At 44.2% G+C, this 17,684-nt stretch overlaps 1 protein-coding gene across 6 annotated transcripts in view; it reads left to right on the forward strand.

Annotated features, from left to right (window-relative positions):
* LOC115150117 (receptor-type tyrosine-protein phosphatase mu) overlaps nucleotides 1–17,684 on the forward strand; it is a 303,522-nt gene that overhangs the window by 233,811 nt on the left and 52,027 nt on the right. For 5 of the 6 annotated variants that reach the window (XM_029693071.1, XM_029693079.1, XM_029693094.1 and 2 more), the window contains 5 exons: nucleotides 478–635; nucleotides 2,563–2,634; nucleotides 7,112–7,311; nucleotides 14,058–14,145; nucleotides 15,281–15,357. In XM_029693071.1, coding sequence (XP_029548931.1) covers nucleotides 478–635; nucleotides 2,563–2,634; nucleotides 7,112–7,311; nucleotides 14,058–14,145; nucleotides 15,281–15,357 — 595 coding nt within the window. The remainder of the gene's footprint in view (nucleotides 1–477; nucleotides 636–2,562; nucleotides 2,635–7,111; nucleotides 7,312–14,057; nucleotides 14,146–15,280; nucleotides 15,358–17,684) is intronic. The other variant, XM_029693087.1, reaches the window with a different exon arrangement.

Consider the following 17,684-nt stretch of genomic DNA (forward strand, 5'->3'; position numbering starts at 1 on the left):
AATCCATTAGTATTTGAAATAAAAGGAATCTTAGTTGGAGCCAGGTATGAACCAGATCATGTCAATATGAGGCGTGATATAAAACGAATCTTAGTTGGAGCCAGGTATGAACCAGATCATGTCAATATGAGGCGTGATATAAAACGAATCTTAGTTGGAGCCAGGAATGAACCAGATCATGTCAATATGAGGCGTGATATAAAACGAATCTTAGTTGGAGCCAGGAATGAACCAGATCATGCCAATATGAGGCGTGATATAAAACGAATCTTAGTTGGAGCCAGGAATGAACCAGATCATGTCAATATGAGGCGTGATATAAAACGAATCTTAGTTGGAGCCAGGAATGAACCAGATCATGTCAATATGAGGCTTGATTATGATACGTATTTAGCGCATTGCTTACTGTATCACTAGCTTTTCAGTGTTTTCCCCTGTGACCCTTTCTTCTTTCTATTGTGTTTGGTATGAAACCAGGAAACTGGCCAAGAAGCGCAAGGAGACACTGAGCAGCACACGACAGGAGATGACGGTGATGGTGAACTCCATGGACAAGAGCTACACAGAGCAGGGCACCAACTGTGATGAGGCCATCTCCTTCATGGACACCCACAGCCACACACTCAACGGGAGAAGTGAGTGTCTAACACCAGGGCATTGTGGATTGGTGGCCGGGGAGTATGGAAGGCTTTTCACACTGAGCTGAACCCAGCCAAACCAAGCTGTACCTAGCTGGCCTGGTTACACATTCACAATAGTCACTGGAACCGTAGGGGAAAGGACAATGTGAAAAGAAAAACATTTTTGGTTTAGGTGGGCACAGTAGTGTGAAAAGGCTATATATAGGTAACATAGATTAACACTGGTACATTAGAGCAATATCTTCAAATTCTAAACAAATTCTGTTTTATCAATGATCAAGTCATGTGAAAGGCTCTTGCAAAACCCTCGATACCCAAGCATGTTAGAAATGTCTTCAGTTTTGTTGACTTATTAGGCAGCTCCACTAGAATTTGCCGATACAGCATCTAAATAAGGACTTATCGTCTCAGATCTTCCTTAATTTTCCAAAGCTGTCAATGCTTTAATCTTTGTTTTTGATCCTGTGCCTATTTCAACCCCTTCTTATCTCTTACTAGCCCTTTATTTCCTTCTATGGGTATCCCATGTTGACACATGAGTGGGGGAGGGGGTAGATCAACTTTTTTTTAAATTGGATTCATTTAGAAGATGCTCTTATCCAGAGCGATTTACATGATTGATTAGGGTTAAGTGCCTTGCACAAGAGCACATCGATAGATTTTTCACCTAGTCGGTTTGGGGATTCGAAACAGAGAGTTTTCTGTTACTGGCCCAACGCTCTTAACCGCTAGGCTACCTGCCGTCCTATATCTTCCCCATCTGTCATGCTTCCACCCCCTCTGGCCTTCCTCCTCACCCCAGGGACAGCTGACCCTGGCTGAGGTACAATCCCCTAATTCCCCCCCACCAACGGTGGTCCCCAGGCCCAAACATTAGTTAGCCCCTATTAGTTAGCCCCTCTCATCATCTGATTTCCCCCTTGTACCCCCCCCACTTCCAAATGCCCCTATCCCTCACAACTATATGACATTAAGACATCCCTTCATTATGAGGATCTCCAGAATCATATTCTCTATATTTCTTAAACCTTCTTGTATCCCTGTTACTGGAGAGTAAATAAGCTATAACCCTGAAGTTTGTCTTTCAACTCTGAAGGCTAGGAGGTGCCAGGGTCACAAGGCATTTTTTCTCTCTCCCCTTACCGCCACGCGCACCTCATCTGTCTGTCAAAAGAATAAAGGGGACATGAGCGAGAACACGACCGTGAACGAGTCTTGGATCGTTTGGCGCTCGTTTAATATTGCAAGAGGGGAATGCCATTTCTGCCTGACAGGGCCGGCTGACGTGTCGCCGGGCAGATTGGAGTGACCTGGGAAACGTTGGGGATAAATAAATAAACATGCTCTCATTGGACGACAGAGCCATTCAGCCGTGACCTTATCCCGCTGTCTATCGCTATATCCTTGACTACAGCAGGGTCACTGTAGGCAACTTATGTCTGCTGCCTGATGGCGACCCACAAACACGGCGACTATCACTCAGTGTACTGTGCCGCCTTAATCAACGAACCCGGCTGAACTTTATTGATTTGGCTGAACATGTTGTATGAACACAGCCCATTGTTGTTACTTACTCAAAAATACAGTCATTAAAAAGCATTAGCGTATTTGTATCCATATGCGTAGCCAGAACAGTAAATAGTGAAATGTCTTAGTTTCTTGACGTTATTCCACTTGTTAAATTGACTCTGTCAGGGGACATGCAAAAGCTACACGCCTTTCCTAATGGCTTCAGGAAGGGAAGTGAACACACACTTCCTCGATTCTGTTTCTTTATTTGAGCCAACATTTTACTCAGACAGATCTCAGTCTGGAAGGCAAATTGTTTGATTCCTACAGATCGTCTAGAAATATACTATTAATTCTTCCACTGAAGTTTATTGACCATTGTGTTACTGCCTGCTCTCTCTCTTGCTAAAAGCTGCCTCTCCCTTGTCATTCACCATGAAGACTAACTCAATCAGCACGTCCGTACCCACCTCCTACTACCCAGGTAAACTACCTCACCTTTTAACTCTTAACTCCTTCTGCTTCTACTACTGTCTAAAACCGCTGGTGACCTCTTATGACCCCTTGAACTTTGACCTCTTTAACGAATGGGCAATCCCGATCTAGGTGCCTGTGCCTTTGTTCGATAAAGGATTTGCTTGATCTAATGGTGGCCTGCCAAAACAATGTAATGATGCCTGTTCTCTTTTTGCCTGCAGTTTTAATTGCTCTATAGCAGTTGCACTTCAGCATACTATTTGGGACAACCATTTTGAGCCATATTGGTCGATTGATTTGAATTGATCTGTATGTATATTCTATTCGATGGATAATGTTGGACATGATCTACATTTAACTGATTTATAATCTCTTATGATGTTAAAAAGGAACTATTGATGCTGTTCTTCCATTGGGGGATTTCTTTGCCTCTTGATGATAACAAACTGTAACTGCTCTGCTATAATATTGCTGTCTTACCTGGAGTGGGGAGCGCGTCACCTTATTCACTGCTATATTGTCTCTTCTTTGTTAACACCCTACTCTGCACTGGTTTTGGGTTGTGGGCAGATCCCTTTGTGCCAACTGCTATCTTGGGTGAGAAAACATTCTTAATTTTTTTCCCTATAATACATTCCTTATGCTTATAGACCAACTGAAACGGACTACTCCAGAATAGACTAGGTGCTGTGCATTTGAGGGAAGCAGATAGAGAGAGCGAGGGAGAGCGAGAGAGAGAGAGTCAGAGAGATGGAGATAGTGATTTGGATTGGTTTGTTTCCTGATAATGGCTTCCACACATCCATACCTGCCTGCTTTTCTTTCTTTGTCAGACCAGAAGGTTTTGTTTCTTTCTAATCAAGCTGAGGTTGGCTAATTCACTCCATCCCATCCGCATTCCGTGTCGTGCGTGTGACGTCACGTATGTCTATGACCTCTCATATGCATGGACAGACAATGTGGACTGGATGAGGGGGAGTGGCACAGCAAACCCCAAAAAAAGAATATCCATACAAACAGACAAAGTAGTTCCCATCGCCATAGCAACAAACATGTAAAGTAGCAAACACTGGAGAGCTCCAGGGCAAAGTTAAGGAATGACACGCTTGTGTCATTTTGTCAATGTAACTATTGCTTAACCTACCCGAATAAACTCCTTCAGTACAACTGTCAGTTTCAACCCCTTTCATATATAGAAAAGTTTCAATATCTTTGTCTTGGTATGAAGACTTGTGCAGCCAGGTACAATAGACAACATACAGTGCATTTGGAAAGTATTCAGACCCCTTGACTTTTTCCACATTTTATTACTTTACGCCTTATTCTAAAATGGATTAAATGAATGTTTTTCTGCATCAATCTACACACAATAACCCATAATGACAAAGCAAAAACAGGTTTTTAGAAAATGTTGCTAATTTATAAAAAATGTGAAACAGAAGTACCTTATTTACATAAGTATTCAGACCCTTCGCTATGAAACTCTAAATTGAGCTCAGGTGCATTCTGTTTCCATTGATCAGCCTTGAGATGTTTCTACAACTTGATTGGAGTCCACCTGTGGTAAATTCAGTTGATTGGACATGATTTGGATAGGCACACATCTGTCTATATAAGAGCAAAAATCAAGCCATGAGGTCGAAGGAATTTTCCGTAGAGCTCCGAGACAGGATTGTGTCTAGGCACTGATCTGGGGAAGGGTACCAAAACATTTATGCAGCTTTAAAGGTCCCCAAGAACACAGTGGCCTCCATCATTCTTAAATGGAAGAAGTTTGGAACCACCAAGACTCTTCCAAGAGCTGTCCGCCTGGCCGAACTGAGCAATCGGAGGAGAAAGGGCCTTGGTCAGGGAGATGACCAAGAACCCGATGGTCACTCTGTCAGAGCTCCAGAGTTCCTCTGTGGAGATGGGAGAACCTCCCAGAAGGACAACCATCTCTGTAGTACTCCACCAATCAGGCCTTTATGGTAGAGTGGCCAGACGGAAGCCACTCCTCAGTAAAAGGTACATGACAGCCCGCTTGGAGTTTGTCAAAAGGCACCTAAAGACTCTGACTATGAGAAACAAGATTCTCAGGTCTGATGAAACAAAGATTGAACTCTTTGGCCTGAATGCCTAGAGTCACGTCTGGATAAAACCTTGCACCATCCCTATGGTGACGCATGGTGGTGGCAGCATCAGCGGCAGGGACTGGGAGACTAGTCAGGATCGAGGGAAAGATTAAAGGTGCCAAGTACAGAGAGATCCTTGATGAAAACCTGCTCCAGAGCTCTCTGGACCTCAGTCTGGGGTGAAGGTTCTCCTTCCATCAGGACAACAATGCTAAGCACACAGCCAAGACAACGCAGGAGTGGCTTTGGGACAAGTCTCTGAATGTCCCTGAGTGGCCCAGCCAGAGCCCAGACTTGAACCCGATCGAACATCTCTGGAGAGACCTGAAAATAGCTGTGCAGCAACGCTCCCCATCGAACCTGACAGAGCTTGAGAGGATCTGCAGATTAGAATGGGAGAAACTTCCCGAATACAGGTGTGCCATGCTTATAGCTTCATACCCAAGAAGACTCTAGGCTGTAATCGCTGCCAAAGGTGCTTCAGCAAAGTACTGAGTAAAGGGTCTAAATACTTATGTAAAGGTGATATTTCAGATGTATATAAAAAAGTGTTGGAAAAATGTCTAAACCTGTCTTTGCTTTGTTATTATGGGGTATTGTGTAGATTGATGAGGGAAAAACCCAATTGAATCAATTTTAGAATAAGGCTGTAATGTAACAAAATGTGCAAAAAGTGAAGGGGTCTGAATACTTTCCCAATTCACTTAACGAACACCAGATGTAGACGTGACAGACACATATCAACATACCAGATAATGTACACACTTTAGGCTAGTAGAGATACAGAACACAACAGTGTCTCAAGGAAGAATGGCGTTAGTGATTTTCTAGATGTTTCCTCGGACAAGGGCCCAGTCTTCACTTTCACCGTTTACAGCACCACAGAGGGTTAGCTGGCGGTTCCACTTGTTTTCTAGAGAGGTTTTCAAACTTTATCTGGACTAGTTTTTTACTAGTTAAACTGTTTTGGCAAATGTCAAATTAATATTTTATTCATTCAGAAAACAAAACGTCTTTATCATGTCTTTGTCAGCATTGATTACATTTGAAATGGTCAATTCTAAGTGATTCCAACCAAATTAACACAACCCTAACTAAAGCGTCGTAGATCTAGCTTTCTGTGAGGTGTCCAATTGAACTGAATAGTTGGTTAGGACTGGACTCCCGGAAAGGCAAAAACATGTTGGTGCCTAGAAACAGCTAGAGAAAATTAAAACTGTGCAGGTGCTCATGCCTAAACTTTATATTGTTGCTTATACCCTGTTTCCTTTCTCTTCTCTTCTTCTTCACATTTAACCTGTTATGTCCTCTAATAAAGTGCCCATTAATGGTAAGTTGCCAGTCTGCCCTGTTTTCTCTGGGGTGAGGAGGTGTGTGTGTGTGCGTGCGTCATGCTATTGAAAGGAGCTTGCCTTCCTTTGGGGCCTGCTCTCTCATCTTGTGTTGCTATGCATGCATTTGTGTTAGGGCATCTCACGCCCCCCCTTCCCCCTGTGAAGCCATTACCTAGCATGGGGATTTGACTCCACCCATGGACAGTGTTGCCTCATGCATATGTGGACTATATGACGTCCCACCCACCCACACTCCACAACCCCTACCCCCACTTTGTTTAAACGGGGGTCTCACGCCTCTGACACTTTTACATTTTTTTGCGGTTTCCCATAAGACATAGTCACCGAACACTTCATTTGATCGTGCACCCACGTCATCCATCCACCGCCGCCATTCCATCATTTGTGCAACTTCATTTTGCCATTGGTCGATTTTGTGGAAAGAAAATTTGTATTGAGAAGTTAGCCACAAGCTAGCGCTATGAGAAGTTAGCCACAAGCTAGCGCTATGAGAAGTTAGCCACAAGCTAGCGCTATGAGAAGTTAGCCACAAGCTAGCGCTATGAGAAGTTAGCCACAAGCTAGCGCTATGAGAAGTTAGCCACAAGCTAGCGCTATGAGAAGTTAGCCACAAAGTTAGCCACAAGCTAGCGCTATGAGAAGTTAGCCACAAGCTAGCGCTATGAAAAGTGAGGGTTATTCTAGCGGCAATAGAAATAAAGCTCTTTCCCCTCATCGTATAATGTAAATAGATTTCTTTTGCACCATGTTATCTGTTAAGATACGAGATCCCTTATTTTGTGTTCACCACGTTTCAAAACACTGTAATAACTAGTTGAGCACAACGTAGTTTATAAGTAACTCCTGTTCATTTCATGTTTTCTCATTGAATAACTATACTATGACCCTGTGTTCATCCATTATAATGTCAAGAGTGTTTCCTATTCTATGTCCGTACGGGGTTGTGGGGCACTCCAGTCCTGACCAGTGTACATGTATTTGTGTGTGACCTCGTTCCTTCTCTTTGGGTTTCTAGATGAGAACCACACCATGACCAGTGACACCAGTAGTCTGGTCCAGTCCCACAGCCACTCCTATAAGAAGAAGAGGGAGGTGGCAGATGTGCCCCCCTACCAGACGGGTCAGCTCCACCCGGCCATCCGCGTGGCAGACCTGCTCCAGCACATTACCCAGATGAAGTGTGCCGAGGGGTACGGCTTCAAGGAGGAGTACGAGGTGAGAGCCTCAACTGCCTGCCAAATGTAGGGTCTCGCCCTCCTCAATCACATGGCAAATCCTCACATATCAAAATGCCCCCTCATATCAAAATGTCCCCACCAATGTCCTCACATATCACTTCCCCAGTCTGTCTGTGTTTGTAGACTCCCTTACTCTAAAGCAAACCAAGCACAGGCGTCCCTCTTTTTGTCTCTGCAAATGAACTTCTCACTAGCTATTATTGCACAAAAATGCACCAGTTTTATGTCTACACACTCCTTCCGTTCCAATGTTTGTCACCACTTTAATTCCTCTCGCTTAGTGTTTGGGCTCCTGCAGTTTGTTGACTGCACGCCACACTGCTTAGACCTTACTGCCCCGTTGATGGCATCCACTTGGCTACCTAACAATGCTGAACAACCGTCCTGGTGAAAAAATGTGCCTTCTAAATCTTAAAAATCCTACAGCACATGCATACACTAATGGGGGATTTCCGAGGCTGAGACTGTGTTAATGGATCAGACCATTGCGAGTTGCCAACTCTGCCTAGAGTCTGTATATGTGAATTATATGGGAACAGCGCTTTTCTCCAGAAGCTGATGAAAAAGCTAACGACTGTCACAGCAGTGCCTTATTTACTCGCCCTCACATTGTGTGTGTGTGTGTGTGTGTGTGTGTGTGTGTGTGTGTATGTGTACATACTGTATACACAAGCTACCCCTCTCACCTTCCAACCCATTACAAGGGAGTTTCTACCTTTTCTACGGAGGGTATTTGCCAGTGGTGTAAAAATACTTTAAAGTACTACTTAAGTCGTTTTTGCGGGTATCTGTACTTTATTTTACTGTTTATATTTTTTACTACTTTTACTTCACTAGATTCCTAATGACAATTTTTTACAATTTTATTTCACCTTTATTTAACCAGGTAGGCAAGTTGAGAACAAATTCTCATTTACAACTGCGACCTGGCCAAGATAAAGCAAAGCAGTTCGACAACATACAACAACACAGAGTTACACATGGAGTAAAACAAACATACAGTCAATAATACAGTAGAAAAATATGTCTATATACAATGTGAGCAAATGAGGTGAGATAAGGGAGGTAAAGGCAAAAAGGCCATGGTGGCAAAGTTAATACAATATAGCAAGTAAAACACTGGAATGGTAGATTTGTAGTGGAAGAAAGTGCAAAGTAGAAATATAAATAATGGGGTGCAAAGGAGCAAAATAAATAAATAAATACAGTAGGGGAAGAGGTAGTTGTTTAGGCTAAATTATAGATGGACAATATATTGACAATAATGTACTTTTTACTCCATTCATTTTCCCTGATCCCCAAAAGAACTCGTTAGATTTTGAATGCTTAGCAGGACTGGAAAATGGTGCAATTCATGCACTTATCAAGGGAACATCCCTGGTCATCCCTACTGCCTCTGATCTTGCGGACTCACTAAACTCACATGCTACGTTTGTAAATGATGTGTGCCTCATTTAAAACAAAATACAATTAGACATATACTCAAGTAGTATTTTACTAGGTGACTTTCACTTTTACTTGATTCATTTTCTATTAAGGTATCTTTACTTTAGGTACAATTAGGTACTTTTTCCACCACTGGTATTTACCTGAAATGAACTATCCACCATCCCCCCTCCCATCTTACACTTTCTTTTGCTATACCCACTACTTACACATTAAACAACAGAGGAATCAGATCAATAATTCAATCTCCCATGCCCTGGGCTGGCCCTGTGGTTTGGGACTTCCCTGAGGGCTCAATTCATTATGGATATAGATTGATGATTTTTAGGGCTTAGGTAGGCTGCTAGCGCAATAATACAGTATTGCCAGTCATAAAAATACAGAGTTCAGAATAAATAATAAATTGAAGCCCCCCTCCTTCCTTCCATCTGAAAGTGCTTCTCTTCACTGTTTTTCTATTATTTTCTACCTTTCTATTTGTAATGCCGCTACAAGTTAGAGACGGCGAATCATTGTATTGTCTTTTTTTCCCCATTTCATTCCCTGTTTTCTGCTACCACTGTCTCTTCTCATGTTCTCTCTAAACACAACGAGCCGAGCACTAAACTGATCAATTCTAATCTCTCCCCCGATTCCATGCTTCTTGTTATTCCCTAACGTTATCTATGGAAAAGATAAACGAGGTAAGCAAGTCCCCTTTTTGGTTTGATTGTAAACAATGTTTTTAGATTGTAGCTTTGTCGCAGTATTACACAAACCCTAGATGCAGCTATCTCACAACCTATAGCTCCTGATATCGATTATAATTCTTTACCTGCTGTTGGTTGTCTGTGTCCAAAAACATGCATTTAACAAACCACAAAATACGACAACAAAAAATGTATCTGATGAGATTTAATCCCCCTGGTCAATGAGAATCAAAGAACGGTGAAATGAGTGACGTTTAGTTGACACTACAGTACAGAGCAGAGGTCCTGTGTAATGGAAGTGTTTGTAGACCAAACACACACCGCTTTCATCCCAGACACAGTAAATGATTCTCCTGTAGTTCAGGCCTGTCTCTGCTTCAAAGGAAAAAAACATATTTGATTTGTGTTGATGATAATGCAGTCAGACGCCATTTGAATTCTTAAGTCATGAAAGACTTGCTCTCCTGGTATGATAACTTACATCCAAAAAATAATCAACAAGAAAAACTGTCAGAATATGATCATACTTACCCTGAACAAAAATATAAATGCAACATGCAACAATTTCAAAGAGTTACAGTTCATATGATGAAATCAGTCAATTGAAGTGAATGCATTTGGCCCTAATCTATGGATTTCACATGACTGGGAATACAGACATGCATCTGTTGGTCACGGATACCTTAAAAATGGCACGACAATGGGCCTCAGGATCTCGTCACGGTATCTCTGTTCATTCAAATTGCCATTGATAAAGTGCAATTGTGTTCATTGTCCGTAGCTTATACCTGCCCATACCATAACCCCAAAGCCAACATGGGGCACTCTGTTCACAACGTTGACTTCAGCAAACCACTCGCCCACACGACACCATACACGCTTGTCTGCCATCTGCCCGGTACAGTTGAAACTGGGATTCATCCGTGAAGAGCACACTTCTCCAGCATGCCAGTGGACATCGAAGGTGAGCATTTGCCCACTGAAGTTGGTTACGATGCCAAACTGCAGTCAGGTCTAGACCTTGGTGAGGACGACGAGCACGCAGATGAGCTTCCCTGAGACGGTTTCTGTCAGTTTGTGCAGAAATTCTTTGGTTGTGCAAACACAGTTTCATCAGCTTTCCGGGTGGCTGGTAGACGATCCTGCAAGTAAAGAAACCGGATGTGGAGGTCCTGGGCTGGCATGGTTACACGTGGTCTGCGGTTGTGAGGCTGGTTGGACGTACTGCCAAATTCTCTAAAACTACTTTGGAGGTGGCTTATGGTAGAGAAATTAACATTACATTCTCTGGCAACAGCTCTGATGGACATTCCTGCAGTCAACCGCACGCTGCCTCAAAACATGAGACATCTGTGGCGTTGTGTGACGAAACTGCACATTTTAGAGTGGCCTTTTATTGTCCCCAGCACAAGGTGCACCTGTGTAATGACCATGCTGTTTAATCAGCTTCTTGATATGCCACACTTGTCAGGTGGATGGATTATCTTGGCAAAGGATAAATGCTGACTAACAGGGATGTAAACAAATTTGTGCACAACATTTTTGAGAAATAAGCTTTTTGTGCGAATGGAAAATGTCTGGGATCTTTTATTTCACCTCATGAAACATGGGACCAACACTTTACATGTTGCGTTTTATATTTGTGTTCAGTATAGTTGAAACCAATTGACTCCTTGAGATCAACTTACGTTGTATCTACATCCTCCATTAATATACTGCTTTTACTGTGACCTTGACTCATGCATAGTCTTTACTATTCCTGCTTCATATCCACCTCCCTAACCACTACACCATCTTACTCTGAAACACTTTCCAATGTTAAAAATACTTCATCATAACACTTGTTTCTCTCTCCTCAGATTGGCTTCATTCGAGCAACATTTTCCAAGCATTATGTTCATTTCTGAAATGTTCCTTTGTGTTTATGCCAGATTGCGCTGCCTACTGGTCAACTCTTGAGAAAGCATTGTGTGGGGTAAAAATGCAGAGGAGCTGTTTTGCAGCTGTAGCTTTGTCTAAGCACCCACCACGTCTGGTGCCTCTGAAGAGAGTTTTCGGTCTCTGTAGTCAGTAGTGTCAAGGGTGAAATCACAATGGTGTTTGGAATCAGAAGGGGTTGGTGTCATACCTGAGTGAGAGACAGAACACCAGTACCCAGCCATTCAGAAGCTGCTGTGAGCCGATGGAACAATGGCTTTACTTGTTTGTTTTGGATAAGATTTTGGGTAAGAGAGCACCTTTGTTTGGATTCGGTCTCGTGAGAGCCGACCATAGATCTCATCTCAGTAGCTCTACTTCCATGAAAATCATCTGTTTAAGGCTTTGTCAATGTTTGTGGGGGGGGAAAGTATGCAGGGCTTTGAATTCATTACTGGCTTTCCACCATCCACCAATCACGTTAAGGATTACTGGCGGGTGGTGGGAAAACCTGGCCAATGGTAGATTAGTATGATAGTGCCAAGGGGGATAGATGGAGCCTGGAGCTACCTCCTAGCCATTTGACTTGTAATTCCCCCACAGCTTGCTGCTATGGATATTAATAATTCAATATTATGTTTTATATTTTGCTAGACCTTTTTTCATTAGTATCCAACTTTTGGGTGATTTAATAGGCTCAGAAAAGCATGTTGCAAACTCTAACGTCTTAAATAAAAATGTTGTATTACCCAATTTTGTATTTTCCCTCGAGCCGCACATTCCGTAGAAGGCTTGCAAACCCAAGAGACATTGTTGCCAAATCTATTATTTCTCAAAGCTGGCAGTCAAATATTACACCTGAACTAGAACAAATGATGAAGTACAACAATGAATAGTTGAACACCTGCCAGTGTTGGTGCACTTCACATCACGTAATATTTTTTTGTGTTATCTATCTCTTCCCAAACTATTTAGACAAATTACAGATTTTTTTATAGTAATTTTTTTCTCATTGACACCGCTCACCTCTGGAGGGAGGGAAAGGGAGAGAGAGAGTCTCTCTCTATCAATCCTCTCCTCCCCAGGTTCCCTCGCTCGCCAGGGCAGCTCCTTGTCACGTCTTGCACATGAAAAGATAGCTCTCTTGAAAGACACACGGCAGCAATGAATAACAAACCAGCACCACTTTCAAACTCTAAACCTAGAGAGGGAGATGGAGGGAGGAGACTAAGCATCTGCAGTATTGTCAACGTGTTAAAATGTGTTTAATGCCTCTTTACTGCAGCCAGTTCTGAGACATTCGGAGAGAGAGAAAGTGATCTGCATTAAACTACGGCCTTCTCTTCAAAGTGTCCCTTGCGGTTAACAAGGCCTGTAAGGGCATGTTTTTCCAACACCCAACCGTGCTTGGTAAAGGTCAGGTGATAAGGCTGGTATTTTAAGCTCATCTCAAGGTGACGTCACAATGTGTACTCAAAGGATTGTTTGCATATTAATGCCGGAGACCCTCGACACCAAAGACATCTTCAAAAAAATACAAACTTTATTCCCTCCTTTCTGATTACTCCTTCATCCACATTTAGTCAAATGGCTGAGTGAGCTCATTGATGACTGTTAATAAATGCCATGTTTTCACACCTTAGGCATCCTAGTCACCACCTTTCAGAAAATACCAGAAGTTCACCATCATTTGATTTGGAGTTGTGGTGGCTTTTCCCTCATTGGTTATGCCGTGGGGTGGGAGGGGGCAGTGTGAAGAGGCTCCTCGTCATGGGGACTGAGCTGTTGCCGTTATCCACTCAGAGGACTGATCAAGGCTTCTTGTTCTCGGAACGAGTTCCGTGTCATATCATTGAGGGGAAGAAGCGTGGGGGGGGGGGGTTTACAGGTTAAAATAAGTTCCACTGCAATCAAATCTAATCTCAATTGATCAATTGTCTGTGGGACTAAGAGAGAGCGAGAGGTATTGGAAAGAGCGTGGGATGGGTACGGCTAAATAACAGTACATCATTATAATCCATTTATACATCACTGACACTCTTTGGAAAGGTGATTTTGGGGGGAAGTGGAGGAGACATTAACTTACAGGGGGAAAGCAGTAGCCCCTAGCCTGGGTAAAGAACCAATCAGCAACAGCACCATTCCAGCAATGACATTTATTTTCAGAATTAGTCCTAATTGGGTGTTCCCAAGATCAGAATTCCCAAAAACTCATACTATTAATAAATCGTGTGTGTGTGTGTGTGTGTGTGTGTGTGTGTGTGTGTGTGTGTGTGTGTGTGTGTGTGTGTGTGTGTTCTATTTAGTCTTCTGGTATGTTTCGGGGACTAGTCTTTCAGAGGAGTATGTGGGTAGTTTGTAAAGGTGGACTGGTGTTCTACCTCGGTGAGGTTAGGGAGATTCTGATTGGCATCAGTGGTGGCCTAATGGGCACCTTCTCTGGCATCGCTCCCAGAAGGCCGTTCTCCTGCCTCCTCTCATCTTTAATAAGGATGGGGATATATCTCTGTTTTGACTGGAAAGGATCCACGGCTGAGCTGTGCTGTCCATTTTAAAGAGCTGACCTCCTAACCCTTTGGACCTTTCATGTCCTCCTGTTTAACATTTTCTCTCTCTGTACCCCCCTCTCTCTCTCTTCTGTTTCTCTCTCTTTCGTTCCTTCCCTCCACAGAGCTTCTTTGAAGGACAGTCTGCACCATGGGACTCTGCCAAGAAAGACGAGAACAGGATGAAGAACCGATATGGAAACATCATTGCATGTGGGTACAAACAATTCTTTTTTTTGTCTTGTCAGTCAAATCCCTCACAGTTAGATATGAATTCTCAGTGTGGGCCTATTTGTGAACATTATTGTGAAAAATGTCAAGGCTGTATTTGTCCTTTTAGAGCAGCGTATAGTTTGGAACATATGAAATGGTTCTACTGAATGTTAACTATGAGAACTGCGATCATTCTCTTCCTGAAAATGTCATCTTTAAGCTGTGATTGTCACGACAACTGACATCTTATCAGACATATACACACAGGCAGTACTAATTGCCTTTGCAATTATGAAAATGAGCCCTGACTTGGGAACAATTTCAGTTCTGGGCTTGAGACATTGCCGAGGGTGTCACACACACACACACACACACACCACCCTCACAGCTATACCAGTCCCCCAACAAGGAGACCGCCCCTGTCATTTCCACGGCAATAAGATTCCGGACACTTCCTGTCTCTGCAAATGAGCAACCGACCAATCACAGTTCTCCACCCGACGCGGCGGCCAATTAGCTACGGGGCATGTTGGATGGACTGACAGTTTTCTGCCGGCTGTAATAATTAAAGTGAATAAATCATTCAGAGTGAGTTAGCGTCTCCTCTGTGAAATGGGAGAGAAAAAGAGAACAGAGGAGATCTCTCCTATTAGTCAAATTGAATTATTTTGACTAATGGATAGACACTCGTTTCATAACAGCTCTGTCGTGGTGATTTTGATTAAGTAGAGGCACACTTCACTATGGTTGATTTACCAAAGCTTATTCTCGGCAACTATCTGGTGATTTGGACTCTTTCACTGGATCCAGATCAGTTTTGGGAGAAGATCAGTTTAAAGAAGAACTGAAACTGAACATTGCTAGCGTAGTTCACTTACACACCACCGTTGACTTGTACCCTAATGAATAGGGACTTCAACTTATTAAACCAGGAAAAGTCTTCCTTCTATAGGGCATATGTCAGAGAAAAACACAGTGACCTGGTAGTTGTACCGGCAGGAGTTGATGACCTTAAACTTCATAGTCCCTATCCTCCACAGGGATGGCCTACCAGTGTTTTCCTCTCCGTCTCGTTCATATGACTAATGGGGCCCTTGTTTCTCTCTCTCTCTCTGCCTGTCCTGTCTTCCTCCAGATGATCACTCCCGTGTCCGGCTGCAGGCTATCGAGGGAGAGCAGAGCTCTGACTACATTAATGCAAATTACGTGGATGTAAGTACAACACCAGCCAGGGTTAGACAGAAAGGTCAGCCAGCATGTGTGTGCGCATAGCTCTCAGAAGGAATGAGGCACAGATCTGGGGAAGGGTGCCAAAAAATGTCTGCAGCATTGAAGTTCCCCAAGAACACAGTAGCCTCCATAATTCATAAATGTAATTAGTTTGGAACCACCAAGACTCTTCCTAGAGCTGGCTGCCCCACCAAACTGAGTAATCGGGAAGAAGGGCCTTAGGAAGGTGACCAAGAACCCGATGGTCACTCTGACAGAGCTCCAGAGTTCCTCTGTGGAGGTGGGAGAACCTTCCAGAAGGACAACTGTCTCTGCAGCACTCCACCAATTAGACCTTTATTGTTGAGTGGCCAGATGGAAGCCACTCTCAGTAAAAGGCGTGACAGCCCGCTTGGAATTTGCCAAAAGGCACCTAAAAGACTCAGACCATGAGAAACAAGATTCTCTGGTCTGATGAAACCAAGATTGAACTCTTTGGCCTGAATGTTAATCGTCACGTCTGGAGGAATGCTGCACCATCCCTACGGTGACGCATGTTGGTGGCAGCATCATGCTGTGGGGATGTTTTTCAGCAGCAGGGACTGGGAGACTAGTCAGGATCGAGGGAAAGATGAACGGAGCAAAGTACAGAGAGATCCTTGATGAAAACCTGCTCCAGAGCACTCAGGGCCTCAGACTGGGGTGAAGGTTCACCTTCCAACAAGACAATGACCCTAAGCACACAGCCAAGACAACACAGGAATGGCTTTGGGACAAGTCTCTGAATGTCTTTGGGTGGCCCAGCCAGAGCCCGGACTTGAACCCGATCGAACATCTCTGGAGAGACCTGAAAATAGCTGTGTAGCAACGCTCCCCATCTAACCTGACAGAGCTTGAGAGGATCTGCAGAGAATAATTGGAAAAACTCCCCAAATACATGTGAGCCAAGCTTGTAACTCCATACCCAAGAAGACTCAAGGCTGTAATCACTGCCAAAGTTTCTTCAAGAAAGTACTGATTACAGGGTTTGATTTCTTATGTAAAGGTGATATTTCAAATGTATATAAAATAATGTTGCTAAAGGTTCCAAAAACCTGGCCTCCCGAGTGGTGCAGTGGTCTAAGTCACTGCATTGCAGTGCTAGCTGTGCCACTAGAGATTCTGGGTTCGAGTCCAGGCTCTGTCGCAGCCGGCCATGACCATGAGACCCATGGGGTGGCGCACAATTGGCCCAGCGTCGTCCGGGTTAGGGAGAGTTTGGCCAGCAAGGATGTCCTTTTCCCATCTCGCACTAGCGACTCCTGTGGCGGGCCGGGCGCAGTGCCCACTGACACGGTCGCTAGGTGCACGGTGTTTTCTCCGACACATTGGTGCGGCTGGCTTCCGGGTTGGATGTGCATTGTGTCAAGAAGCAGTGCGGCTTGGTTGGGTTGTGTTTCGAAGGACGCATGGCTCTCGACCTTCGCCTCTCCCGAGTCCCTATGGGAGTTGCAGAGTTAAGACAAGACTGTAACTACCAATTGGATACCACAAAATTGGGGAGAAAAAAGGGGTAAAAAAAAAAAGTTTACAAAAACCTGTTTTTGCTTTGTCATTATGGGGTATTGTGTGTAGATTGATGCGGGGGGAAAAAACTATTTAATACATTTTAGAATAAGGTTATAATGTAACAAAATGTGGAAAAAGTCAAGAGGCCGAACACTTTCTGATTGCGCTGTATGTCCAGTCTGTAGAATTAGAATACTTGGTCCAACTCTACGGTCTGCACACAGTCACGTCCAGCACGTAGTATTGTTGATTTGCTAAAAGCCCACCGCTTGTTTACCCTCCTGGCTATCACTGTTGACAGAGTACATTTTATTTTCCTCCAGTCAACTAGCTGGCACGGTGAAAGCCACGCCAACCAACCACCCCATGCATACTTATCATCCCCCCTACCTCCTCGCCTCCCCCCTACCTCCTCGCCTCCCCCCTACCTCCTCGCCTCCCCCCTACCTCCTCGCCTCCCCCCCTACCTCCTCGCCTCCCCCCCTACCTCCTCGCCTCCCCCCCTACCTCCTCGCCTCCCCCCCTACCTCCTCCCCTCCCCCTCTACCTCCTCCCCTCCCCCTCTACCTCCTCCTCTACCTCCTCGCCTCCCCCTCTACCTCCTCGCCTCCCCCTCTACCTCCTCGCCTCCCACTCTACCTCCTAGCTTCCTCCACGCCTCCCCCTCTACCTCCTAGCTTCCTCCACGCCTCCCCCTCTACCTCCTAGCTTCCTCCACGCCTCCCCCTCTACCTCCTTGCTTCCTCCTCGCCTCCCCCTCTACATCCTCGCCTCCCCCTCTA

This window comes from Salmo trutta, chromosome 2 (assembly GCF_901001165.1).
Source record: "Salmo trutta chromosome 2, fSalTru1.1, whole genome shotgun sequence".
Lineage (NCBI taxonomy): Eukaryota > Metazoa > Chordata > Actinopteri > Salmoniformes > Salmonidae > Salmo > Salmo trutta.